The sequence below is a fragment of the Canis lupus genome, chromosome 6 (genome assembly GCF_003254725.2).
Source record: "Canis lupus dingo isolate Sandy chromosome 6, ASM325472v2, whole genome shotgun sequence".
Taxonomy (NCBI): domain Eukaryota; kingdom Metazoa; phylum Chordata; class Mammalia; order Carnivora; family Canidae; genus Canis; species Canis lupus.
The window spans coordinates 23,364,048-23,392,002 of record NC_064248.1 but is presented as its reverse complement, the minus strand read 5'-3'; the positions used below and the strand labels follow the sequence as shown (position 1 = coordinate 23,392,002).

Below are 27,955 nucleotides of genomic sequence, written 5' to 3'. Positions count from 1 at the left end.
TATTCCTTTTCTCCCCAGGAAAATAAGTGCCGGGTGTTTTTATAATGGCTACACATATTACTCATGACTTCCATGGTCGTGATAATAAGTTTCTGGAAAATCATTGGTAAGCATCCTCTCTGATTTTTCAAATGAAAACAACAGCAACCACATTTTGTTCCTTCTGGTTGAGGAGGGGGAAGGGGGACCTGCCTCCAAGTGAGACTGGATAAAAGGTCATGGCATCATCTCACGCCCAGGGGCTTCAGTTTTCTCACTACCTGAACAATTGAATAAAATGTCTTATGAACCTGGAGTCCACCTTTTATCAGGACTCTATAGGAACCCTTCCCAGTTACCATACAGAAATAAAAATGTCCCTGGAGACCCTGGCAATGTGGAACCAATGTCTAGTGCTGGGACATAGATCAGTCACTCACTGTGTGTTTTGTAGTGTGAGGAGAAACAATGACAGAGATCCAAAGAAGCAATTGGACCAGAAGGATATCCATGGACTTGACCAAAATCCAGACAATGGACTACTGGTTACACATGTTAACCAGACACAAGACTTACTGGTAAAAACATTAGTGCCTTAACCGAGTCATGGTGCTTACAAATCATAGTCAGGGAATGCAGAATGTGTTAAACTCTGGGTGTTTCTTTCCTCACATAGGATCTCAGGATAGAAAATGATCATTAAGCATTCACCTCTAATCCTCTGCCTTTAGAAGTGACAGGAACCTCTATTCTGTGTATAGAAATTTTATAGCCTTCTTGGTCATATCATTAAATATTCAGGAGTATATGAAAATTGTCTATGTTAGCAAAACCTGAAGACTAGAGAATGTAATTCTAAAATTCCCCTTTCTGAGATTTGTGTTTCTTTCAGGATTTCCTAAAACCTAGATCCAAAAATCAGTTTCTGGAAGTGCTATCAGGGCAAGAGCATTGCAGCAAGAGAATTAACTTCTAGAATAACCAGAACTGTGGTTTTAGGCTGACTCTCAATGTGTTGATAAACAGTTGACACACTGTTGACACACTGTTGTGTGTGTTGACACACAACACACGTTGTTTTCCCACGATGGTAGATGGATGGTCTAGACCTCAGAATTCACTCTACCACAGAAACAATTGTCATTGGGATAGTTAGGTGCAAGCCTGGCCTATAATCACCTACCTAATCTACCTGAGAGCTTAAAGATTATATGTCTGAGATGACAATCTGTCAAAAATAATACAGTTCTAATGCAATCAAACAATCAGGAAAATGGTCCTGTTTTGCTTTTCTCAAGTATTGGCACTAGAGGAAAGTAATTTTAATTAAAAGAAAATGAGGAAATGTCAATAGTCTGGAGATTCTGGGGGATTCTTTTCAATGACTTCAGATGTTGATATAATATGAGTCTTTACTTCATCTCATTTCATATCCAATACATGACTTCCCAGGTGCACAAGGACCCCTCATACACTTACCAGCTACAGCTGGGACCTCCTTTACTTCACAGATGAATAGCAGGGGAAAGAAAAAGGATTGCCCCAAAACAAAGATCTTCCTACTTTCTATATGAAGCCCATACCTTAGTATGTAATCAGTGGGCCCTACAGTGAAAATCTATCATGTCCATGTGGTAATGGTGGACTTCAAATAGCAATAATATCAAACCCATGTCCTAAAACACGATGGGTCATTTCACATTCAAATGCAAGTAAGATGGAAGAAAGGTGAATTATCAGTCTACCATGCATGATGTTATCAACCAGGGAGTCAGTTGAGTCCTGAAAGATGAAGAGAGTGACATCTACTGTTTATACAAGGTAAAGCAGCGTTTCCCTAAGTGCAAGATAGGGACCATGATTTTAGGTGGTGCTGTCCAAGGGCAGGACATTATTAGCATAAAATCATATGAGAAAGTTATCTTTTTAGTCAGTTCCCCCTCAATCCTTCACAAAGATACTCACAGTTTGATGCTAACATGAGCTATGCAGCTTGGGTTTGAATCCCAGCTGTACCACCTACCAACTATGTGACTTTGGGAAAATTACTTAAATTTTCTGTGCCTTGGTTTCTCTGGGGTAATGCTGGAAACTACTTTGTAGAATTAAATGAGTCAACATATGGACAGTGCTTGACAGATAGTAAGTACGATTTAAGTGTTTGCTCTATACTGTTATTCGCACTTCTTTTACTTGCTAATTTCCTTTTGAAACAGGGCAGTGAACAGGCCTCAAGCACAGAACTGAGGGCTTACAATTGTATCTAGCTGGAATATAATAGCAGGATTTCATTTTCATTGAGGGGGAGATATGGACCATTGTTGAGATCTGTTAATGCAGGGACACCCAAGGCTATGTGCTGGCTTAGCCTCAAATGCCCCTTGTACAGGTGAAAAAAGAGCCACATGGACTTGCCCAGTATCACAAAGCAAGTAGATGGAGAACCCCACATACTGCACTCCTTTATTCTCTCCTGCTCTTCTCTGGACTCTCCTTGTGTCCTCTACCCTGTCTAGTGGAGCTCAATCAGCTATCTGCAGTTTTCAACCCTTTGTCAAACACCTCACTCACTACAAAAGTCCTGAAGATACAAGCCCAAGCAGCACCCACTTAGGGTTCAATCAGGTGCCCAGGAGAATGGCACAGCCATGTCTGATGTGGATGCAGTCCAGGTGGGCTAAACAGTGCGCAGGCCCATTCCCCAGCCATCAGATGCTGCAGGGCAATCTCCATCGTAGTGGGACTCAGCCGGCCTCCCTTATGATGCCATACCATGGCCAGGGCGAGTCATGCCCAATTCTGGCAACACTTACATCTTATGTATATTACACAACAGTGATTACTCTGGAAGCCCTGTCTGAACCAGGCCTTGCACACCTTCCCAGCCCCTTTTCATGTCACGTTACACATTCCAACTGCAAGTGGCCACCTTTCTGCTCTACAAACAGTCTGACACCTTCCCCACTCCATGCCTCTGTCTGGAATAGTGGTGCCCTAGCTATGCACAGGGCCGGCTCCTCCTCCTCCTCTTCTTCTTCTTCTTCTTCTTCTTCTTCTTCTTCTTCTTCTTCTTCTTCTTCTTCTTCTTCTTCTTCCTTCTTCTTCTTCTTCTTCTTCTTCTTCTTCTCCTTCTTTCTTTCTTTTTTTAAGATTTTCTTTATTTATTTGACAAAGCACAAGCAGGGGGAGCAACAGGCAGAGGGAGAGAGAGAAGCAGGCTCTGGCTCCCTGCAGAGCTAAGAGCCCAATGTGGGGCTTGATCCCAGGACTCTGGGATCATGACCTGAGCTGAAGGCAGCTGTTTAACCAACTGAGTCAGCAGGCCCCCTAGGGCCAGCTCCCTCTTAACCTCTAGATCTCAGCTCACAGCAGCTTTTTCTTTCTTTCTTTCTTTTTTTAATTTCAGTCTTTTTTTTTTAAGATTTTATTTATTTATTCATGAGAGAGAGAGAGAGAGGCAGAGACACAGGCAGAGGGAGAAGCAGGCTCTATGCAGGGAGCCTGACGTGGGAGTTGATGCTGGGTCCCCAGGATCAGGCTCTGGGCTGAAGGCGGCGCTAAACCGCTGAGCCATCTGGGGCGCCCACAGCAGCCTTTTCTTACCCCCGCCCCAGCTGAAGTGACCTCCCCATCTCCACCCTACTCACTATTACATTTCCCTGCTCCATGTTCTTACTAGAACTGTTCTTTTCTGAAATTACATACACTGATTTCATCTCTTCTCTACTGTTTACCTTACCCACACAAAAATGTAAGTCCAAGAAGGCAAGAACATTTTTATCTTGTTCACACTGTAGCCCAAGCACCAATGACAGCACCTAGTTCATAGAAGGTCTCAGAAACACCTACTGGGGGAAGAAAGAAATGCCTGCCCCCAGGAGAGATGATCAAGGCCAAATGGGCTCAGAGCTTCCAGTCCGTTTTCTCTGCCTTCTGGGTTCCAGAAAGCACCACCAGTGTTGAATGATTGCCAAGAACAACTTCAGCTCCACCACCAAGGCCACCACCCAAATCCTGAGCTTGGCACAGTGAAAGTGACACAGGTGTCCCTAAGTATAAGCAAGAGGGCATAGTCCTCGTGGTCAGACTCCTGTGATGGCGAGGGAATTCTGTATTTAAAATTCCTACCTGCTGTTCCTGTTTCTGGCTTCTGGACTAGATGGGATAAACCCATTCCTTCTTCCATCAGCCGACAATGTTGGGTGAGGACCCATCAGACTGATAGCAAGGCAGGACTCTGGGCAAGATACAGAAAATGCAAGTACGGAAATAAAGAACACCCACATGAGAAGAGAGGAAGTTTATTCAGAGTTTATAGCAAGGGAGCCAGCCACTTTCACTTGTGTTTGGCAGAGACTCAAAGGCAGGGAAGTAGGAGAGCTTTAGAGTGAAAAAGGGAAAAGCTTCAGGTATGCCCAGAAGGGAAATGTTGGCATGAGGAAGCTGGAAGTGCGCTAACTAGAAGCCAGGCATCTCCTATGATTGGCTTTGAGGGCATATTTGGTTGTCTCTGGTGGGTCCTGAGTTGGATGTGGAACAAAAATAGGAAAGCTGGCGGTCATTGACCATGTCTTGATCCTTCTGGGACAGTTGCTACAGTTGTGGTTTGGCTTCATGGACTGGTTGCTATCAAGGTGGTGGGTCGGAGTGTTATCGTCCTATGTGGTCTGGCCACTGTCTCTCATATCCAGTCTCTCACAGGCAAGATGTGGTAAGCAACGCTCAGATTGTCTAGCCACACACTGGGGATGAGGTGAGGGATGAGAATGGGTATTTCCAGAGCAGCTGGCCCTGGACACAGGCCTCCTCAGTTCCCTCAGCAAGTTGAGTTCTTTTTTTTTTTTAGATTTTATTTAAGATTTTTAAAAGATTTTATTTATTTATTCATGAGAGACACAGAAAAAGAGGTAGAGACACAGGCAGAGGGAGAAGCAGGCTCTATACGGGAGCCTGGTTCAGAACTCGATCCCAGGACCCCGGGATCACTCCCTGAGCCAAGGGCAGATGTTCAACCACTGAACCACACATTCATCCGCAAGTTGAGTTCTTGAACAGACTGCATTCAGGGAGGACCCACTGGAGTTGGCAAGCCTTGGGCATCTGGGTGGAGGAGACCTAGGGAGTCCTCAGCCTTGCCCTCTTTCCCCACTTTTCTGTTTGATTCTGGCTCCGTCTCACAGAGGCTGCAGGGAGATGAGACCCAACCTTCGGCTTGGGAGGACTCAGAAGACTGGCTTTCAACACGCAGTTTACAGTTTGAGAGGCTCACCCTGGCTGACCTGCTTAGCCAGGGCACCGCTGTGCTGTGAGTCTGGCACCCTTCCCTTCACCCCAACCCTTTAGGTCCTGCACACTCCTGCCCCATCCTGGGAGACCCCTTCATAAGACTTTGCTTCTTCAGGGAGGAAGGCAGCAATGTGATGAGGAAAGTGCACTTCTCCACCCAGATCATCCACCAGTTTGAATCAAGGCTTTCTGAGTAAGTATGAGAGCTCAGGAATTTCCTCATTCCAGCAGCCTGAAAGTAACTGTGTCCAGTGGTGCCTGGGTGGCTCAGTCAGTAAGCAACCAACTCTTTGATTTCAGCTCTGGTTGTGATCACAGTGTCGTGAGATCCAACCCCATCCCACATTGGGCTCCATGCTTGGCATGGAGTATGTTTGAGATTCTCTCTCTCTCCCTCTGCCCCTTCCCCCTGACTCTCTCTAAAATAAATAAATAAATAGTCAAAAAAGATTTTATTTATTTATTCATAAGAGACACAGAGAGAGAGAGAGAGAGACAGAGACAGACAGAGACATAATCAAAAGGAGAAGCAGGCTCCCTGCAGGGACTCTGATGTGGGACTTGATCCTAGGACCCCAGGATCATACCCTGAGCTGAAGGCAGATGCTCAACCACTGAAGCCACCCAGGAGTCCCAATAAATAAAACCTTTAAAAAAAAAAAGTTTGTTTGAAAAACAATCTCTGGGTTCTTGGGCAGGTCTCTCCCACATCTGGTCCTAAATGCCTCTTTCCTCAAATAAAGAGATTGGATCATACCAGTTTTTCTCAGCCTTTTAAAATCCATGGGCCCTTTGGGTGAGCACGTAAAACCTCACACCTTCATCTGAGGTGTAATAGTTAAGTGATCACTTTCGATGACAGATTGGTTGGGTTTATACTTTTGCAAATGTATAACAAAAATAGGCAGTCTATCCTCTCCCAAACCAGATTTTCAGAGCACATATATATATATTCCATCCCTATTGTAGCAATCTATGATCCATTATTACTGTTTACTTGGGGTTTCTTAAAAGCCTGTAATAATTAATACCTGTAATTTATTAATGTGTCAGGAATTCTACTAAAGGCTGTGTGCATTATCTTGTTTAATTATCACAACTGGAGATATATCACTCTCAAACCAAATATCCAAAATTCAGTTGATAACTGACCAATTTGCCAGATTTATCAAAACATTTTAGCTGTAACTTTTTTTTTTAAGATTTTATGTATTTATTCATGAGAGACACAGAAAGAGGCAGAGACACAGGCAGAGGAAGAAGCAGTCTCCCTGTAGGGAGCCCAATGTGGGACTTGATCCCAGGACCCCGGGATCACACCCTGAGCCAAAGGCAGATGCTCAACTACTGAGCCACCCAGTTGCCCCTTAGCTATAACCTGTGTGGCAAACTTTATTGGGTATGAAGTTTTAAATAGGTTTTTTAAAAATTTTGTAATATTTTGGTTGATTGGTTTTAATCGTGAATCAAGCATGTTAAGGAAGGTTCAAGTCCATTCAGCTAATTCAAATTGATTTTTAGGGAATTGGCTTTCAGTAATCTGACTTTTGTCAAATTGACTTGGGTGGAGTCCTGGTATTATCTTTATGTTGGAGGTTCAGAGAGGTTACCACACCTGTCAAAGGTCACACAGCTAGTAAACAGCGCAGCTGGCTCTCAAAGACCAGCACATCTTATTATGAAGCTCATACTCTTCGTTCTATTTACCCTCATGTATACCTTAAAACTCTACCCACCACCCACTGCCCCATCATTTCACATCCAAAGGTCTTGCTTGCCCTTTTGTAGGCTGCCAAATACCTCTTGCCCTCAGTGAGGGCAGCTCAGTTAAATTCAAGTGATGATTCCTGAACTTGAGCACCTGTTACATGCTCTCTATTCAGTCATTGGAATGGTTTGCAATAGGGCAAGTTCAAGAAGTTCTCCCAACTACTTTTTGGAAACTGAGTGGGGTTTTTGTCAATCAGTCCACTGAGAACCTGAGGCTGAACTGCCTCTACTGGGCATTTATGATCATCTCCCTATGACTAGGAAGTCTCACTTGAGGAGGTATAGATTTGAGAAGAGCAAGACAGTACCCAAAAATCCCACCCACATCTTCTTCACATGCACATAAGTGCCTGTCACTCAGTGCTGGAGCTGACCTTAGGTGATGAGTCTTTCTGGTGTTTTGACAGGGCTATTAAACTCTACCAACAGCGAATCCAGTGGCTCACAGAAAGCAGCAGAAAGGTAAGAGGCAAGGATTTCATTTTCTGCCCCCTTTTACTCATTCCATCTGTATTTGTTACAGTTCTTTTAGTTGCAAATGACAGACCTCCAATTTAAACTGACTTAAGCTGAAAAAGGAATTTCTCAACCTACATAAATGAAAAACCCAAACACAGCTGTATCCATGGGCTCAGATGATGTCATATCTTTGTCTCTGGGCTCTCCTTTTCTCTGGGTTGGTTTTATTCTTTTTTTTTTTTTTTTTTTTTAAGATTTATTTATTTGAGAAAGAACATGAGTGGGAGGGGCAGAGGGAGAGGGAGAGAGAATCTCAGGCAGACTCCATGCTGAGTGGGGAGCCCAACACAGGTTGGGGCTGGATGTCACAACCCTGAGATCACAACCTGAGCCAAAACCAAGAGTTGGCACTTAAGTGATTGAGCCATCAACAGGCCCCACCATACCTTTTTCTGATGGAGCTACAAAAGAGCCATGAAACAAGCACAGGCTGGATCCCAGAGAAGCAATCACCCATAAATCAATTTGTGGGTCCTCTGGGTGTTGAGGCAGCCTGGGGTGATAGACAGGCCAGCATTGGGCCTGCTTCCCAACTACTGTCAGCAAGGCCATGGGCAAGTGGCCTCACTTCTCTGGGTGTCTGTTTCCATATTTATGGAGGATAAAAGCAGGACTTAAAAACCAGTGGCATGCTGGCAAATCTGGCCCACAGCCATGTTTTTCTTGGCCCTCCTAGTTTAAAAATATTTCTCGAGTTAGTTGCCAAGACTTAAAATCCTGGTGTTCTGTGTTTATGTCTGTTTTTAGCCCTCTCTTGAAAAATGGGAATATCTGGCATCACCAGGTTTCAATTCCCTCTTATGTACTTACCCAGTTATTTCTACAGGATAAATGTCTAGAATTCCAATGGCTAAGTTTAAGAGAATGAATGCTTTCAATTATAAAATCTCTAAAGACAGTTTCTGTAAACTGTAAAAGGAATAGAACTGGCCCCACTCTTGAACTCCTTTTGGCTCCTGAGGATTGGTAATGTTCTGGGAGGCCTCAGCATTTGGGTTGTTTGGGTCATGAATTCAACATACATTGATTGGATGACTACTACATATCAGGCACCAGTCCAGGATTGAGGATTAGAAACATGACCAGTACAAAGGTCCCACCTTCATGGAGATTATAGTCCAATGGGGGAGGACAGAGAATGAATAATCAGCAAATCCTATGCAAGCCAAGTTAGTGATAGTGCTATAAAGAAAAATAAAGCAAGGCAAGGGAATAGAGAGTAGGATAGAAAGAGGGCTATTTAAATAGAATGGTCAAGGAGGAGACATCTGAGCAGACACCTGAAGGAGATGAGGGCACTCTCACGTAGAGATCTAGGGGAGCACATTCCAAGCAGAGGAAACAACAAATGCCAAGGCTCTAAGACAGGAACAAGCTTGGCATGTTCTAGAAGCAGCAAGCAGGCCAATGTAGCAAGCACAAAGTGAGTGATATGAAGGAGAGGGGAGGAGATGAGGCTCTAATCAGGGGTGGCCTCACACAGTTCAGAGCTCATTCCACAGGTGAGGCTTTTAATCAGGAGGGTGACATGATCTGACTTAAGTTTCCAAGAGATCACCGTGGCTACTTCATAAATTGACTGTAGAGAACCGAGGCCAGGTCAGAATGGTAGTGACTTCAGCTCAAGAGCTAGGATGGATGGAATGAGAAATGGTGGGCTCAAGGCGTGGCTTGAATGTAGAGCCAGCAGGACTGCTGATGGATTGCTGATGTGTTTGGGGCCAGAGTGGTTGGGTGACTGTTGAATGCCATTCACAAGAGGACCAGGTATGAGGAGGAAAGCAAGAGGTCTTGGTTTTACCATATGAAATCTGAGGCTTACCAGACATCTGGGCAGAGACACAGAGCAGGCAGTTGAATGCATATGTTTGGAGCTGCCAGAGAACTCTGTCTGCAGATGGACTTTGAATTATCATCAGGGTCCTAATGGTGTTCTAATCCCGTGACACATGAGATCATTTAGGGAGTGAATGCAGAAGAGTGGTTCTTAACAGGGTGGGGAGGAGGGGACAGTTTTGCCCCCAGGGGACATTTGGTGAGGTCTGCAGGAATGTTTGGTTGTCAAGAGTGAGACAGGAGGTTGCCCGGGAAGCTGCCAAACATCCTACAGTACACTGGTCAGCTCCCCACAGCAGAGGATTGTCCAGCTCGAAATGTCAGTAATTCAGGGCTTGACAAACTCTGATGTGAATAAGGAAGAGAAAAGAAGATGAAGCCCTAGCCCTGTGCTTCTCAAACATTCAAGGCAGCCAAATACCTTTTGGTGGGCGGAGCAGGGTGGGGGGGCTGTTAAAATGCAGACTCTAATTAGATGCAGATCTGGAGTAGGACTTGAGATTTTGCATCTAACAAGTTCCCAGGACATTCTACTATGTAGACTTTGCGGGGAGGTGGGAGAGGGTAAGAAGGACTGGACAGCAAGTAGAAGCAGAAAAACCTGATGTCCTGAAAGACAAGAGTACTTGTTAAGTGCTTCAACTTGCTTGACGCAGCCAATTAAAGAAAGCCAATTAGAGGAAGCTGAGAACCTACATTTGACCATTGGGTTTGGCAAGAGTGAGATCATGGATCACCTTGACAAGTGTAACTTCGGGGGAGTGGGGAGGCAGGAGCCTAACCCCAGGGGTTGCAGAGAAATGGGGGTGGGTAAGGAAGTGTCACTAAAATGTGAAGCAGGGAAATGAGGGAAGCAGGAGGGACAGGTGCGGTCCTGAAAGGTTTCTTTCCTTTTTCAGATGGGAAATAGTATTTTGTAGATTGTATGATGATCGAAATGGTACAATAGATAGGAGGAGCTGGTGACCTAGGAGAAGGGATGGTTACAGCAGCAAAGCCCCTAGTTGGCAAGAGAACAGTGGGTAATGGAAGTCAAAGGTTGGCCTTAGAGCTTGAAGTTGTAGTAGATACGTCATAACGGGGGAAGAAGACCAAGTGTGTGGGCAAAGGGGGCAGGCAGGGTGGTAGGTTCTGTGTGGAAAGTTAAAAAATAAAAACAAAACTCTGGGTTGTCTTTCTTTTCTCAGTGAAATCAGAGGCAAAATCCCTGGCTGAGGGAGCGTTCAAAGGGAATGTTGGGGTGTACTCTGTGGGAGTAGAGAAACAAATTGAACAGGAAAATGCAGTAAAGCAGGATTTAAGGCAAAAAGCATTAAGTGGAACCCACTGCCCCAAAAGAATGATCCGTCTCGTGTGAATGAAAATCCCAGTTCACAACGCAGCTGTAACAGGACGAACAGTCCAAGGCGAAGTCCAACGCATCTGCACGTAGAGCGCAGTGTTAGAAACATAATTAGAAGCTCACAGAAATACCTCGGCAGCTTGACACATCTGCCTTTGATTGGTAGAGTGGGCGGAAAACAAATAAGGATGTCGAGAAGTAGAATCAAATCAGCTGATGTGATTAGATAATCCAACTGTATATCTTGCAAAGGATGCTTTGCCGTGATCTCCAAATTTTCTTTAATGGACATATATTCCTTTATCAGAATGGACTGTAAATATTAGGGGGAAAAAAAAAAAAAAAACTTGTGCAGACCAGGCTACTACAAAATAGGAGCAGATGAGGCCCAGAACTAAAATCAGGACAATGGGTTTTGCCTTTTCATCTACAAAATGGGCCTGCCTTCTGCTGCTTTTGGAGGCTGGGGGTGCATTCCAAATTCTGCATCATGCAGAAGTGCCCGGTGAGAGGCTTAAGAGAAGCACAGAGCTGTGTTGGTTGTTTCCACTTGCCCTCTTTGGTTTTAGGCATTTGGTCTGATCAAGGGAGCCAGAGTCGCCATTGTCATTGATGTGTCAGCCACGAGCAGTGGCTCTCAGAAAGAGGAGTTCCAAAATGACTTCCTGGTGAGTCTGTCTGGCAAGAGAAGTACCTGGAACCACCTCCCACACACACCCCCCTCCCCTCTGTGAGTCTTGCTAACCGGCTTTGTTTATAGCAACTGCAAACTGAGGTGTTTTGCAAAGAACAATTCACACTTAATTAGCACCTACAGTTTAAAGAAATATGTAGAGCTCATTTTCAGTTCCTGTGTGAGCTTCTAGCATTCTCACCACAGCACGCCCGACCAACTAGACTTGGCCACAGGAGCCCCCAGTTCCCTGGAAAGAGGACGTGCCAACAGTAATCAGTTGGACTGGGTCCAGCATAGCTTAGCACAGGGTCCCAGACCTTTTTCTGGACCAAAGAGCTAGTTTGTTATCTTTCGCCTGTCCATAACAAAGAAGCGAAGGACTCTGGAACCAGATGACTGGGCTCAAGCCCCATCACCTGTGTTACTTCTGGGCTGTGACCCTGCCACCTAATCTCCCTGTGCCTTCCTTTCCTCATCTGTAAAATGCAGATGAGAATAGTAGCCACCTGACAGGGTTGCCATGGGATGAAAGGAATTCATGCAAGTTAAGTGCTCAGGGAAAAAAAAAAAACCTGTAGCTTCTGTGAACTAATGTGGAGGGGTTCTTTTCCTATGGGGACCCCTAGAGCTTTGGATGCAATAGTTTGAGGACACTTTGTAGAGCTCAGCATGGGCTAGTCATCCGAGACTCGGTCCCCTTTCCTGGTCTCAGTAGACGTCAGGAAACAGCGTTGTCCCCTTCGTAACAAGTCTTCAGGGTTGAGTTTCTAAAGATTCCCCCAGGTGTGCTGGTTGCAGATTAGCCAGATTAAGGTCTGTGTTGGTGGCATAGAGATGAAATTCTACGTAGCCAGGAAGAGGGGGGTGCAGGAGCTGTCTTACTGTTGGATATTCATCCACTATAGCTTGAGAGCGTCAAATAGGCTGCCATTGTGCCCCATGGCTCCGTCCCCACCTCATGTGCTTCGGAGAGAAATCACTGCCCCTGACCTCTGTCCTCCCTCCCTGGATGCCACGGTTAATGGTCCAACCATAGCACATATTGAGTTGGGTAGCTAAGATGCTCATCTCCCCCATAGTGCATGACCCAAGTGTGTGACAGCCCTAAGGAGTTGCTCCAGAAGAAGACATCAGCCTGCAGTCACTGGGAGAGAGTGAGGGGGATCTGTGCTCTGCCCCCACCACACACACAGGCTAGGATGGGTCACCTGGGCACTTGCACCCCTCTCTGACTCAGTGGGCAGGAAGCAAATGTCAGCTTGGGTCCACTAAGCGACCCAGTCCCAGCACAGCTGACACCCGGGTCCAGAGAGGCCAGCCCCAGCGTGAGGAGTGAGGCAAGGCTCCAAGTGGCCCGCAGCTCCAGGAGCCAGTATGTCCCTTTGTCTGCCAGAGCCTCATCAATGAGCAGCTGAGCCACAAGGAGAAGCTGTATGTCCTGTCCTTCGGCACTGCCACCAGCGCCCTCTGGCCAGACCCCGTGGATGTCAGCACCTCCACGTGAGTGACTACACCTTGGCCAGGGTGCTTGCTTGTTCATTTACCTTCCTGCATGGTAGCATCTTTCTGGAATGAATACAGTGCAAACCCAAGACCCTGACAGGTGAGTGACTACAAAGAGACAACCCGCAAAGCAGCCACACAGGGATCAGTAACCTTTGGGAAAGCGGCCACTCTTGTGAACAATCCACAAAATGAAAAGACAAGACAACTACAAGGTACCATTTTTGTCCAGCAAACTAGCACAGATAGTTTGCTTATTTTGACGATAATACACGTTTAAAAATTAACACAGTATGGAGAGGTAAATAATAGCAGAGTCTCTGTCTCACCTCTCAATAACTGTTTCTTCTACATACTTCCACAGCCTGTCATGTACATGCTTCGGTATGTTTGTCCTCTTTTATTTAAACATAAATGGGAAGGCATCACACCATCCTGCACTTTGACTTTGCACTTAATTTGAGTACCATTCTCGCTTAGCACCCACAGATCTACTTTATTCTTCTTTAATGACTGCATATTATTCCACTGTATAAATGTACTGTGATTTAACTAGTCCTTTATTTGGAAGCTTCTAGTCTGGGTTTTTTGGGGGGGATTCGTGAGGGGGGGGGCCAAGGGATGATGTATAAGAATTTCTACTTTCGGGCAGCCCCGGTGGCGCAGCGGTTTGGCGCCACCTGCAGCCTGAGGTGTGATCCTGGAGACTCAGGATCAAGTCCCACGTGGGGCTCCCTGCTTGGAGCCTGCTGCTCCCTCTGCCTGTGTCTCTGCCTCTGTGTGTGTGTGTGTGTGTGTGTGTGTGTGTGTGTGTCTATGAATAAATAAAATATTAAAAAAAAAAAAGAATTTCTACTTTCTTATGCTAGTAGGTAAAAATTTCTTTCCTGTGAAGAGTATATCCTTGGTTGCCCACCAGGTACTAGGTGCCATGCTAAGCACTTTTCATGTGCGATCTTATTCAATACTTACAATTAGCATATGGAATAGGATTCTTGTCCCCATTTTGCTGATGAAAAAACTGGGACTTGGGTTAGGGTATGTGTCTAGAGTGGCAGAACCAGGATTGGCTACCAAAGCCCAGAGCTGATTCCCGGAAAACCCACGTGTATGTATTTCTGGGTTGGAGGTCCCCTTGCCCAGCACTTCTAGCTCAGTTCCAGCAGCACTGGCTCTGCATCCTGCTATGACAGTTCCTGGGTGGCTGTGACCAGTCCTCGAACTCTCTTTAGCAGAGTGAGGCCCAGATGCCTACCCCTCACTCAACTACTGTGACCATGAGGTGAGGGATAAGCATCTGGTGTGTGGTGGGAATCTCAGTGAATGAGAGCAGTTTTAGCTGTGGTTTCTGCTCCAGTTAGACCCCCAATCTCTGGGATGTTTGACCTAGAAGTCACCCTGAGGTCATAGGCAAAAGCTTCTCACTCCTGGAGGCCACTTGTGATTTTGATCATATCTCTGCCACATGTACTATTTTAAAACATCAACTCTCATCTACATGTATTATTGAAGGAAACTATGAGTACCTAACAAGAAGCCCGTATCACTTGCCGTAATTAGAATGCAGCCATAACAATAAGTATAATGAAAGCAAATAAAACAATGATCTCAAATTCCAACTTGAAACCCATCGGCTGGAGAAAGTGGTAGCCCTGGGATCTGCTCTCCATATAGAGGGGAGACTTGACAGTTATAATGAAAGACAGACTTACTGGCAATGAGCTAAGATTTTCTTAATTTTATTTTTATTTTTTTCGATCAGATGGAAAGAGAAATGGAAAGAGCAAAACTCCCTCACTGTTAACAATGTGAGGTATTTAACCAAGAAAGCTCTGCGTGAAATAATTTTCCCTCTTAGGCCTGGGGTGTACCCCAGCCCATGCAAGATGCCACCACATGGCCATGGTGCCCCCTCTTGGAGCCCTCTCGGGGCCAGGGGATTAAATCTGCACTTGGGGGACTGGGTAGTGGCTTGGGGCATACAGAAGGAGCTTACCTCAGACCCTCTGGTAGCAGAGTGGCTTGAATCAGGCCTGGTTTGAAATCCCAGTGTTGCCAGCTGCTTACAATATCACCTTGGGCAAGTCCTAACTCAGTTTTGTCATCTATAAAATGGGAATAAAGGTATTCACCTCAAGAATTATGGTGAGTCAGAAACGAGCTCGTGGGTGTCCTGAACCCGGCACCATGGTTACATGTTTGTCATCTCCTCAGCCTCCAGGAACTCAAGCTCTGGGTGAAGAAGCTGCAACCTGATGGAGGCAGCAATCTGCTACAAGCCCTGAGGAAGATCTTCACCCTGAAAGGGCTGAATTCTCTGGTGACCATAATGGGAAGCTGGTAGGTCTCCTTTCCTATGTGGGTAACAGACCACACAAACGGGGCTGGGGAACCAAACTGGTGTTTGAGAAAAGGCCATCACACAGGACTCTTCACACACACTTGAGAGAAGGACTTAGTTCACAGGCCACCTGTCCAAGGGTGTTGGGGCAGGGCAGCCAGGGCAGGCCAGGCCTGCAGTCTACTCCACCTTGCATCTTCCACAGGTGGCCAGTTAGATTTGGTAGATGGTCCCATTTTTCTCTGGAATGTCCTTAAAGTGATTTGACTGGGGGACCCCCTGTTCTTCTGTCTCCTCTCCAGCCCAGATCAGCCTTCTGAAATTCTGTCTGACTATATCCAACAATCAACCATGGGAATGGGCCTCATCACCCACATCATCACCTACAAATGCAGCAATCAGGTGCCCCTTGTAAGTACCTGGGATTCTTCATTGTTTCCTTTGGGTTGGCCATAGTGATCCAGCTGGGCCATCTTGGATGCTCCATGCATGGACAGGCCCCCTGAAGTTGTGGAACAGAATATGACTCTCCTTGTACCTAATTCTTCCTTTGGGCAGTTGGGAGATTCAGTCAAGGAGAAGGCTTATGGGAGTATTGGCATTGCCCTAGTGAGGGCTGACCCTATCACCATCCCTACAGGCTGTCCTAAAGAACCTTGCAGAACATCTTGGGGGCTACTACCACTGCTACAGCCCAGAAACGGAGGTAAGCCCTTCTGCCAACACACTGCCCCTCCTACCTCCCTGTCTAGGCGACCAGGGCCAGGATAGACCATGCTATCTATGTAAGTACATAGATGCTTCCCCTCCCTGCCCGCTGTTTTCAATAGGTTTGCACAAGTATAGTCAGTTTAAGATGAAGGTGGGAAGAACAGGGACAGTGTGAAGTCATGGGAGATCCTTTGCTCAGCGTGCATGATGAGTCAATTGCACACTAGAGAGCCTAGAGGCCTTTTAAAGCCTAGCTGGTGGAATCCTGACTCTCTGTCATCAACATGAGCTCCACCCTACCTCTGCTCCCACTAAAGTTGAGTCTGAAACAGTTGCCTCAGGTCTTTCTCCAAGATACATCCTTGCTGTTACAGGGGACCCACAGCAATCAATTCTGAATGAATGATGAATTCTGTAGCCATCCATCCAGTAGTGTCCTTGTCCCGATTAATAATAGCATTACGCACCCTGTGTCCACAATGGAGATAACAATTAGCAAATGTGTGTGTAGAGCCATTTGGCAGATTGAGAATCCAACCATCTGTTCAGCTCACAGGCTGTGTCTTGCCTGAAACCATTAATAGCCATAAGCCAGTGAGTATTTGCATCTCACAGTATTCAAGTGTCACAGAATCTACCGTTTCATACCAAGGAGCCAAGGTCAAACAACATTTTCCTTGGTTTACACCCTTTCTGGTTACATCATTTCCCAGACTCTTGTTTGTTGAGGCCACAGATTACAAGGGCTAGGAAAGTACAGTAAATGAATGAAACTAACTGGTTTAAGAAATCTTTTATTTTAGGAGCACCTGGGTGGCTCAGTCAGTTAAGTGTCTGACTCTTGGTTTTGGCTCAGGTCATGATCTCAGGGTCATGGGATCCAGTGGGGAGTCGGGCTCCCTGCTCAGCCTGGAGTCTGCTTCTCCCCTTCCCTTTCCCTCTGCCCCTCCCCATCCTCATGTGCACCTGCCAAGTGCCAACTCTGTCTCTAAAAAAAAAAGAAAAAGAAAAACAAATATTTTACCTTAAAACCTGTGCCCATCTTGGCTTCTCTATTGTATTTTCTTGGTAGAAATATAAGTGCAATAAATTTCATTGTCTTATTTTAATATGATCAAGACAACGGCAAAAGGATAACAAAAAACTTAAGCTGACTCAGCGGGGACAGCAGAGAGTGCGTCGGGCTATGGAGGACTAGATAGCGCCTGCCCCATCTAGGGAGGCATCCCTGCTCAGCCCCAGCCCATTGTTGCTCTGGAGGAGTGTGACCCCCATGCTGCCAGGTCTTCCAATAGTTTGAACCAGAAATCTGAATCTGTGTGTATGTGTGACTTCTGTACTTTCTTTTAAAATGGAGGTGAGGGGCACCTGGGTGACTCAGCAGCTGGGCGTCTGCCTTCGGCTCAGGGCGTGATCCTGGGGTCCTGGGATCGAGTACCCACACCAGGATCCCCACAAGCATCCTGCTTCTCCCTCTGCCTGTGTCTCTGCCTCTCTCTCTGTGTCTCTCATGAATAAATAAATAAAATCTAAAAAAAATAAAAATGAAAATGAAATGAGGGTGAAATTCACATAACATAAAGTTAACCACTTTATTTTTTTTTAAGATTTATTTATTTATTCATGAGAGACAAAGAGAGAGAGGCAGAAACACAGGCAGAGGGAGAAGCAGACTCCCTGTGGGGAGCCAACGTGGGGACTTGATCCCAGATCCCGGGATCACACCTTGAGCCAAAGGCAGATGCTCAACCACTGAGCCACCCAGGTGTCCCTAATCACTTTATCTTTTTTGAGATTTTATTTATTTGACAGGGAGCGAGTGGGAGTCAGGGGGGTGAGGAAAAGGGAGAAGCAGACTCCTCACTGAGCGGGAAGTCAGATGTGGGGCTTTATCTAAGAACCCCGTGATTATGACCCTAGCCAGACTCCCAATGACTGAGCCACCCAGGCGCCGCCAGCTTTAAAGTGAACCATTAGCAGCACTTAGTACATTCACAAGGTTATGCAACCACCACCTTTATCCAATTCCAAAACATTTTCATCCCCCTAAAAGAAGAATCTGTGCCCATTAAACAGTTACTCCCCATTTCCCCTCCCCCACACTGAAACCACTGATCTGTCTCTCTGGATTCACCTATTTGAATATTTCCTATAAATGGAATCATGCACCTTTTGTATCGGTCTTCCTTCCATTAGCATAATGTTTTCAAAGTTCATCTATGTTGTAAGCCTGTCTCTGAGCTTCATTCTTTTTTTACAGTTGATCCATTGTCTAGATCTTTTGTTTGTCCATTCATCAGCTGATGGACACCTGGGCTGTCTCCAGCCTTTGGCCATTGTGAACTGCTATGAATATTGATGCACAAGTACCTGAGTCCCCTTTCTCAATTATTTTGGGTATATACCTACAAGTGGAACTGCTGGGTTAGGTGGTAATTCTGTGTCTAATTCTTTGGTGGTAAAACCGCCAATCTGTTTCCCACCAGTAGTGCACAAGTGTTCCAGGTCTCCGCATCCTCACCAACCCTTGGTATAGTCCTTTTTAAATTATGGCTATAGCCAGTCTAGTGAGTGTAAAATGTTTCTTCATATCTTTAAGGTGAGGATTTTCTTCAGTTATTTAAAAACACTGCAGGCCAATACTGTAGAAATGGAACACAACACGTTCCCAGGCTCTATCTGGCACATGGATGCTAGTTTATAATGTCTGGTTTAACCAACCCACCACTCAGCTTTAGGAAGTGATATGACTGCTTGCCCTTTCCTGTGTTGGCCACAGCTAGTATCCAAGTGACCTCTAATGGCTGATTGCTCCTATTACCCCCAGGTCTACACCAGCTGGGACATGGATCAGCTGCTGGCAGAAATCCAGAAAGCCCAGAGCCTCCTGGGCCACATCCAAGCCTTGTGCCAAAAGACCCCCTGTGAGGAGCTAACCGGCATGATGAAGGAGGTAGGTGGTGTAGGCAAAGATTCTGGAGCTGGCTCACTCCCATCTTCCTTTCCCACCTGTTTCTCTGAAAATGTGGTTGCCAAGACCCCCGTGTGCTCACAGAGAAACAAGGCAAAGCCCTGCCCTTCACTGTACCCCGCAGCTCTGGGTGGGCCCTCCCCTGTGCTAGAAGGATCCTGATGGATTTTTTAAAGATTTTATTTATTTATTCCTAAGAGACACAGAGGGAGAGGCAGAGACGTAGGCAGAGGGAGAAGCAGCCTCCCTATGGAGCCCAATGCAGGACTCAGTGGAGGACCCTGGGATCACTACCTGAGCTGAAGGCAGATGCTCTACCACTGAGCCACCCAGGCGTCCCCCTCATGGATTTTCTATCTGAAAAACGTATTTCAGAGAAAGGCCAGCAGGCTCCGGCCACCCCACCCACCTCCCACTGTCCCTGCCCTAACCCCCAGTTTGGAGGATGGAAACCTCACCACACAGAGTGAGCTGTCTTGAAGATGGTCTTTGCCATTCAGGTCAAGTGTCCCTGCCGGTGACTTGATTAATATAACGACAGCAAAATAGCTCGGCCAGCTCATGGAAGTGGCACCATAAAAGCTGTGAGCTGTTTAGTCCACACAGAAAACGTAACTGCGGACAGGAGGCACTGAGAATGGATTTATAGCTCCACCAAATGAGGGTGCAGATGGGACAGACAAGATGTCTTGGTCTGGCTGGATGGGGTGGGAGAGCACAGCGCCTAGAAACTGGAATGTTACATTTCAGTCCCAGCTCTTCTACTGAGTATCTATAAATCACAAAAACTGTAATTTTTTAAAAGATTTTATTTATTTAACAGAAAGAGAGCACAAGGAGGCAGAGCACAGAGCGCAGGCAGAGGGAGAGGGAGAAGCAAACCCCCTGCTGAGCAGGGAGCCCAATGTAGGGCTTGATCCCAGGGCCCTGAGATCATCACTGGAGCTGAAGGCAGACGCCCAAGCAACTGAGCCACCCATGCACCCCAACTCTTAGTATTATAATTAGAATAGTTCTCATTTACTGAGTGCTCATTCTAAGATAGGCACAATACTTAATTCTTTAAATGTCTTATTTCAGCACAACAGTCTGCTGTAGATATAGTATTACCCCCATTTTACTGGTGAGAAAACTGAAGTCCAAAGGCTAACTAATTTGCCTCAGATCCCAGAGATAGAACAAGTTTGAGCTGAACCCAGGTCTGCCTGATGGCAAAACCTGAACCAGGAGTTTCCTACAGTGCAACGCACGTATTACCCACAGTTTGCAAGATAATTACAAGATAATTACAAGTGGATTAGTTTTTTTTAAATGTGCATTTAAAACTAGCTCGTTACAGTAGTAATACACCTATTTTTGTGGTGGGGGGTTTTAAACATTTTATGTATTTATTCATGAGAGAGAGAGGGGCAGAGACATAGGCAGAGGGAGAAGCAGGCTCCCTGTGGAGAGCCCGATGTGGGACACGATCCCAAGAACCCAGGATCGTGACCTGAGCCAAAGGCAGACGCTCAACCATTGAGCCACCCAGGTGCCCCAGTACATCTTCTTTCTAAAATTATTTAAGTACAATAAAGGGAGTCAATTTTTAAAATTAAATCAAATTAACAAAAAGTTTTAACGGTACATATTGGATTTGTTTTCTTTTTTTAAGATTTTATTTATTTATTTATTTTTAAAGATTTATTTACATATTGAAAGAGAGAGTGTTGGGGACAGGAGCAGAAGGAAAAGGAGAGAATCTTAAGCAGGCTTCATACCCAGCACGGAGCTCATGTGGGGCTCAATCTCACAACCCCAAGATGACCTGAGCCAAAATCAAGATTTGAATGCTTAACTGACTGAGCCACCCAGGTGCCCCTAAGGATTTTATTTGTTTAAGTAATCTCTACACCCAGCATGGGCCTTGCACTCACAACTCCCAGTTCAAGAGTCACATGCTCCACCAACTGAGCCAGACAGACACCCTCATATTTGATTTATTTTTAAAAAATTCTAGGGGTGCCTGGCTGGCTCAGTCAGTGGAGCATGCAACTCCTGATCTCAGGGTTTTGTAATGTAGAGATTACTTAAAAGTAAAATCTTTAAGGGCACTTGGGTAACTCAGTCAATTGAGCATCTGGCTCTTGATTTTGGGTTCAGGTCAGATCTCAGGGTCATAGGATCAGGCCCCGAGTTGAGCTCCATGCTCAGCATGGAGTCCATTTGTCCCTCTCCCTCTGCTTCTCTGCTCTCTATCACATGAATAAATCTTTAAAAATAAAAAAGTGAATTTTTAAAAAAAAATTCTAAATAATAGCACAGTGGTACTCAGATACAGCATAATTCTTGAAGGCAGTACTCAGATGTCTAAAGTTTGGGAATTGCTGTTCTGTGTCTTATTTATACAGGAGTTATGACTTAACATCTCAGAACATCAGGCTTTCAGTCTATAAATGTGTGCAAGGGGAGTCCAGGCTAGACCAGGGCTCCTGAAATGATCTGGTGTAGGAGTTACTTTTTACTTCTTCGAAGCCTTGCATTAGGAGCTCATGGAGGGGCCACCTGCCATCTTGGAGCCTACCGTGTCGATCTTGATGGTAAGGGTTGGGGAAGGGGCCAGGAAGACAGACAAATCAAAGAGGAAGCAAGTTGCTGGGGACATCTACTTCTTTCCCTGGAAATTCCAGCCATCTCCAGAGAAGGGGATGGGGCTGGTTGGAGGAGAAAATAGAACTGCCTTTAATTTATCAGGTAATGTTTTCAGATGCTCCACTTAGTGGAACTGGGTGGGACGGGGAGACTAAGGACTCATTGGTTCTAAAATATGATTTTGTAATGAGGGCTTTTAAATTTAATTTAGATTTCCACAGAGATTGCAAAAGGGCCACTCACAGGTCTCTTGCCTAAACCCCCAAAGCATGAGGGTCCCCTCACAATTGAGTTCCCAAACTTGGACAAGACTTCTGCAGAATGGCTAAAGATCAATGGCCTAAAAGGTAAGTCCCAAAAGAGGACAGACCCCAGGATTCAGGTGACTGATGAAAAGGCACGAGCCCTCTGGGGCTTCCAGAGTTGCATCTCAAGCCCCACCCTTTATTTACAGCCAGGAAGCTAAGCCTTTATCAGGTTCTGGCACCCAACGCATTCTCTTCTGTGGAGGAATTTGTGCCTATTCTCCAGAAAACAGTATCTTCCACTATCCATGAGGTAACTCCAACTCAGAGTTCTCTCCATTCCTCTTCAGGGGGCTCCTCTGTGGCAGTTCCCTTCTTAAATGTTCAGGAAATAAGAGTCATAAGTCAGAGCACAAGGAGCAGGGGTCTGGGGTCCTGGGGTGGGATGCAGGCTTTCCACCCAGGACTCTAAAACTCTCAACAGATATACCCCAACTGCTGTTTTGCAAAGATTTGAAAATGAGCTCTGGGAGATGGGGCGAGAGTGAGCACGTCGTTCTGCGGTCACCTCCTCTGCGAGGATTGTCTGGCAGGCATGCAGAACACACATGCTCTCATCATGTCCTCACTGTACCTGGCAGACACTTCTGCTCTAGCTCCTCCTGTAATGTGTTAGCATGTGCCCCTGGTGCATGCCTACACCCCTGCCAGAGTAGGAGCCTTTAAAAGAACAAACCGCCCTTCCCCAATCTCATATCCCCAATATCTAACACAAGCAAGCAGCTGGTGCATATTCCCTGGACAGCTGCCTGGTGGAAGGAAGGATGGAAACATGAACATATATAAGTATGAATAGAAGAGGATGGAAGGGTAGATAAATAGAAGGAAGGTATAATAGGTGAAGAGGAAGAAGGTCAATGGAAATATGGAAGAACTAAAGAGAAGAGGGATAGAGAATTGTAGCAGCAGATTGATGAGTGAGTAGGTGGGTGGATGTGACAACTTGGCGAAGGATGAAAAATTAGATTTTCAAAGTGTCCATGGAGACCTGTCTGGGTTCCCAACCCTAAGAACCCCTGGCCAGTGTGTTTTAAGGTCTCCAACGCTGCTACCTCAAACCCTCCAACCATGTCTTGTATTAAGACTCTGATGTTTGGAAGACTCCCCCACCCACCCCCACCCCCAGAAGGCAGCCTGGCTTGCTGTCAGGTGTGGTGCACTCAGGGATCACTGTCCTGAACCTTCTGCTGCTGAACCAGGGAGGCATAATCCAGCCCCAGATGTCCTCAAACCCGTTTCCCTCTCACACATCTGATTGGGAGAAACCTGGTGCCCAAATTAAACTTATAATCATTTCCCGCATGTGCTCTGTTCACCTGCTGCCCATCCTGGCCACATCTGTGTGCAGAAGGCAATGGTACAGTTTGAATGGCATGACGGGACAGTGAAGAATGTTCACGTGGACCCGCCCTTCCTCTATGAGTACCAGGTTAGTAATGGGTCCAATTGGTCAGAATATGGGGTCTGGCAGGGGAGGAGTGAGGGGGGCACCTGGGTGGCTCAATTGGTTAAGTGTCTGCCTTCAGCTCAGGTCATGATCTTAGGGTCCTGGAATTGAGCCCCCATTTGGGCTTCCTGCTCAACTGGGAGTCTGCTTATCCCTCTCCCTCTGCCTTTCCCCCCTGCTCATTCTCTCTCTCTCTCTCTCTCTCTCTCTCTCTCTCTCTCTCCCCACCCCCACAAATAAATAAATAAAATCCTTTAAAAAAGAAAAGAATATGGGGTTTGGGAAGAGGGGACAGGAGGAAGGTGCCGTGGAATGTGGAGACCAAGCCATTGACTGAACTCCCTCTTATAAATAGACTGTGCTCTGCCTCTAGGTACCTCTGGAGCTTCCTCTATCTGCTCTTCAGGCAGGGACCTGTCAAACAGACAAGTTTCTAACCTATTGGGGCAAGATCTACTCCCTCTCCTATTCCAGACAATGAAATATGTGGACTCTTCTCTTCCTGGTCTTGTGGCAGACTCATCCAGGATCAGTGGAATGTTTATACTGCCTGGATACCCATGTCCCCATCCCCAGAAGCCAACCTCCCCCTACAGACCCTTTAACTGGACATCCTTTGGTCAGTCTCTCACTCTGTGTGGCCCATGGATTTGCAGAAACAGCTCAGCAGAGCTATGCGGATGTATGAGAGACGGATTGAGTGGCTCTCTTTGGCCAGCCGAAGAATCTGGGGCACCGTCTGTGAAAAAAGGTACCTTCCCTCAAGTAGTATTGTTGTCCTTTTTGAGACCCCCTTTGTGACCTAAGCACCTACCCAACTCATGATTCCCTGTTGGTAGCATCAGAAACTATCCCTTAGGGATCCCTGGGTGGCACAGTGGTTTGGCGCCTGCTTTTGGCCCAGGGTGCAATCCTGGAGACCCGGGATCGAATCCCACGTCGGGCTTCCGGTGCATGGAGCCTGCTTCTCCCTCTGCCTGTGTCTCTGCCTTTCTCTCTCTCTCTCTGTGTGTGTGTGTGTGTGTGACTATAATAAAAAAAAAAAAAAAAGAAACTATCCCTTAGATTCAGGATCAATGGTCACTCAGTAGAACCCCTGCAGAAAAAAGTTGCCACTACCAGCATCACTATCAATACTATCATCATTGTGTTACTCAGGATTCTTTCAGTTAAAAAGCAACACAAAATAAATGCCAATTGGCTTAAACAAAACAAGGAGGTCTGGTTGAAGGTAACTGAAAATTCTAAAATAGATCTGATAGCTGTCTTCAAGCATGGCTCCATCCAGGGGAGCCTGGATGTCAAGAATCTATCTCCATCTCTCAGCTCTACTTCCTTCCCTGTTGGCTTTGTTGTCAGGCAGGCTTTCCCTTCCAGGAATAGCCACCTGCAGCTCCCCACTTACTTTATCAATTTAGCATTCCTGGGGCTTGAGGCAGGGCCTGTCCAGGAGCTATTCACTGTGGCCTGGGAGGTAGGATGTTCTAATTGCCTAATGTCAAATGCCCACCCTTCAAGCTTAGGGTGGGTCTGTCCCACTCATTTGATAGAAGCAGAGGAGTTTTCCAAAGGAAAATCAGGATGCTGCTGTGGGGGGAGGTGACGGATGCTGAACAGGGAGAAAAAACTGGCAGTGTTTATAGCATCATTACCATCCCATACCTTATTGGATGCATTACCACTTACAAAGTACCATACTATTCTATCATTTAATTCTCAAAGCAACTCTGGAAGGAATCTTGTTATAAATAGTTCATAGTTAAATACAGCAAGGATCAGAGAGGTTTTGTGACTTGCCTAAGTCACACAGGAAGTGGGACCTGAACCAAGATCTTCTGACGCTAAATCCAGTGGATTTTCTTTTGCATCTGTAATTGCCATCTTGTTCTCGCTTTGGCAGCACATTCACTAAAAAAATAAAAATAAAGAAATGGAACCCCGTAATTGCTATCTCAAAATGAGAGTGGAGGGTGGAGTTAGGAATTGATTTGAAGTAGTGAAAGAAGGCCAAATGGACAGAGAGAAGAAACAAAAAGATACACTTATTTCCCTAGAAGCCCCAATACACCTAAGTCCCCATCTCATTTGCTTACTTGTTTCTGTTGCCCCTACAGAGACCCCAACCTATAATAATATCGAATGCCAATGCTTTAAAACAGGAAAATGTGTGAAAATCATTCTAGGCAGCCCCCCTGCCCTGTAAACCATCTCTACCATCGGCTTTACTCCATGTTAGAAGCCCCTGGGAGAGAAGCTTCCAAGACCCCCTTAGTCTACTATTGTAAACCCACTCCCACTGACCTCACTCCCTGGAGAAAGATTTTGGCCAGCTGTGAATTTGGCATGCAAAATTCCTCTGGAAAAAGCTTTAAATAGTAAAATGGAACAAAATAAACATTATCTGAGTGATTCGGTTCTCTTCTTAAAGCTTGTGTTTCTTTTTAGAGTGGTTATACTGCTGGATATCTCTGTGACCAATTCCATGTACATTATTCATATCCAGCACTCCCTGCGGCTTCTGCTGGAAGAACAGTTGTCCAACAAGGACTGCTTCAACATCATCGCGTAAGTTTCTAGTTCCCCCTGAGGCGGGGGATGCTGGGGCCAGGGGTCGCGTGTGCTCAGTGCTGCCACTGGGCTAACATTCCTGGCAGGTGGCTAGATGACATGTCACCAGCACCTAGCATGCTACGCTGACCATCAGTTTATCTGGTTTGAATCATCTTGTTTGGGGTATTGAATAATTAAATGGTGGCAAGACAGTCCCACTAGGGCGAAGGTGATAAGTGGCCCCAAAACACAGTGCTTGATCAACCAAGATAAAGTAACTTAGCCCATTGCCCCATTTGGATTCCAAGCTGATAAACAGCAAAAGAGAGAAAGAAGGGCCCCCAGGCATGCCCCAGTGTGAGGTCCCAATTCAGGTCTAGCAAGCCACACTATGTCAAGAACATTGAAGACTCTAATTCCAAATGTTAATTATATAGATTTATATATATAACTATATATATTCGAATTATGTGTAACTATATAATTTATATAAATTATGTGTATTTAAATTCTATATTTAACAGATAAATAATTTGATACATAGGTATAAAACATAAATATTGTGTATAGAATATATATTTTTAAAATTATGTATAACTGGGGCACCTGGATGGCTCAGTCAGTAGAACATGAAACTCTGGGTCTCAGGGTTGTGAGTTTGAGCCCCACCTTAGATGTAGAGATTACTGAAAAATAAAATCTTTTAAAAATTATATATAACTATATATATTTAAATTATACATAACTATATACCATATATTTAAATTATGTACTATATGTAATCCATATAGTTACATTTAATTTAAATATATATAGTTTTATATATTTATTATAATTGCATAACTTTTCCACTAATTAAGAGAGAAAAGGAACCCACTTGGACAATTTTTTTTAAAGATTGATCTATTTATTTTAGAGAGTGAGTACAAATAGGAGGGACAGAGGCAGAGGGAGAGGGAGAGAGAATCTCAAGCAGACTCCCTGCTGAGCACAGAGCCAGACATGGGGCTTGAGCTCATGACCCCAAGATCATGACCTGAGCCAAACCCAAGAGTCAGACACTCAACCAACTGTGTCACCATGTGCCCCAGACTATACATTTTTATACCACTTCATATCAAATAGGGAATATTCTAAACCTATTAAGTCAGCATTCATATTATATATTATTCTGTACCAGAGCCTCATCTTTTTCTAATACATTCTACCAAAAAAAGAAATGGCTAGAGAAATACTTTAGGCAATGCTTTCATTAATTTATCCAACCATTAATTCATTCAACAGACTTTTATTGAAAGCCTGCCATGTACAAATTGCTGCGCTAAGCATTGGGGAATATGGAAGTGAATACATATAATACCTGTCCTCAGGGAAATTGGGATCTACTAGAGGGAGACAGGCATGTTAAGAAATAAGTGTGATTAACTGATTTCTGCAGAAAGAGGTAGAAGGCAGGATCAGACCATCCTACCTGAACACAGGAGATCAGGAAATCTTCACAGGGTCACCTGAGTGCTCAGTTGGTTAAATGTCCAACTCTTGGTTTCAGGTCAAGCTATAATCACAGGGTTGTGACATCAAGACCCACATCGTGTTCCAAACTGGATATGGAGCCTACTTAAGATTCTCCCTCTCTATCCCTCTGTCTCTCACCCTTGGTCCCTCTCCCTGCACTCATGCTTTCTCTCAGTTTCAAATAAGTAAATAGGGAATCCCTGGGTGGCTCCGTGGTTTGGTGCCTGCCTTTGGCCCGGGGCGTGATCCTGGAGTCTCGGGATTGAGTCCCACAACGGGCTCCTGGCATGGAGCCTGCTTCTCCCTCTGCCTGTGACTCTGCCTCTGTGTGTGTGTGTGTGTGTGTGTGTGTGTGTGTGTGTGTGTGTGTGTGTATCATGAATAAATAAATCTTTTTAAAAATCTCTTAAAAAATAAGTAAATAAAACTAAAAAGAAAAGAAAATCTTCACAGAGGAGGTGATCCTTTTGCTGAGTCTTGCTAAATGAGTAGGTGTTTGCCCAGAACATGGAAATGATGAGGGCAGCAGGGAGGAAAGACATTTTCAGTAAAGGAAGCAACAGGAAAATTAGA

At 45.4% G+C, this 27,955-nt stretch overlaps 1 protein-coding gene across 9 annotated transcripts in view; it reads left to right on the top strand.

Moving 5' to 3' along the window:
• The window catches only part of VWA3A (von Willebrand factor A domain containing 3A), a 59,830-nt gene that overhangs the window by 4,781 nt on the left and 27,094 nt on the right, over window positions 1–27,955 (top strand). For 8 of the 9 annotated variants that reach the window (XR_007411249.1, XR_007411247.1, XR_007411248.1 and 5 more), the window contains exons 2-18: window positions 19–106; window positions 434–557; window positions 5,160–5,284; window positions 5,381–5,458; window positions 7,443–7,497; window positions 11,302–11,400; window positions 12,802–12,908; window positions 15,126–15,251; window positions 15,555–15,663; window positions 15,893–15,958; window positions 18,791–18,916; window positions 21,460–21,513; window positions 21,777–21,912; window positions 22,020–22,123; window positions 23,219–23,299; window positions 23,974–24,068; window positions 25,763–25,882. Coding sequence is in view for 5 of the 9 variants with exons in the window: in XM_049111305.1 (XP_048967262.1) it covers window positions 45–106; window positions 434–557; window positions 5,160–5,284; window positions 5,381–5,458; window positions 7,443–7,497; window positions 11,302–11,400; window positions 12,802–12,908; window positions 15,126–15,251; window positions 15,555–15,663; window positions 15,893–15,958; window positions 18,791–18,916; window positions 21,460–21,513; window positions 21,777–21,912; window positions 22,020–22,123; window positions 23,219–23,299; window positions 23,974–24,068; window positions 25,763–25,882 (1,667 nt within the window). In the remaining 4 variants the exon portion in view is untranslated. The remainder of the gene's footprint in view (window positions 1–18; window positions 107–433; window positions 558–5,159; window positions 5,285–5,380; window positions 5,459–7,442; window positions 7,498–11,301; window positions 11,401–12,801; window positions 12,909–15,125; window positions 15,252–15,554; window positions 15,664–15,892; window positions 15,959–18,790; window positions 18,917–21,459; window positions 21,514–21,776; window positions 21,913–22,019; window positions 22,124–23,218; window positions 23,300–23,973; window positions 24,069–25,762; window positions 25,883–27,955) is intronic. The other variant, XM_049111307.1, reaches the window with a different exon arrangement.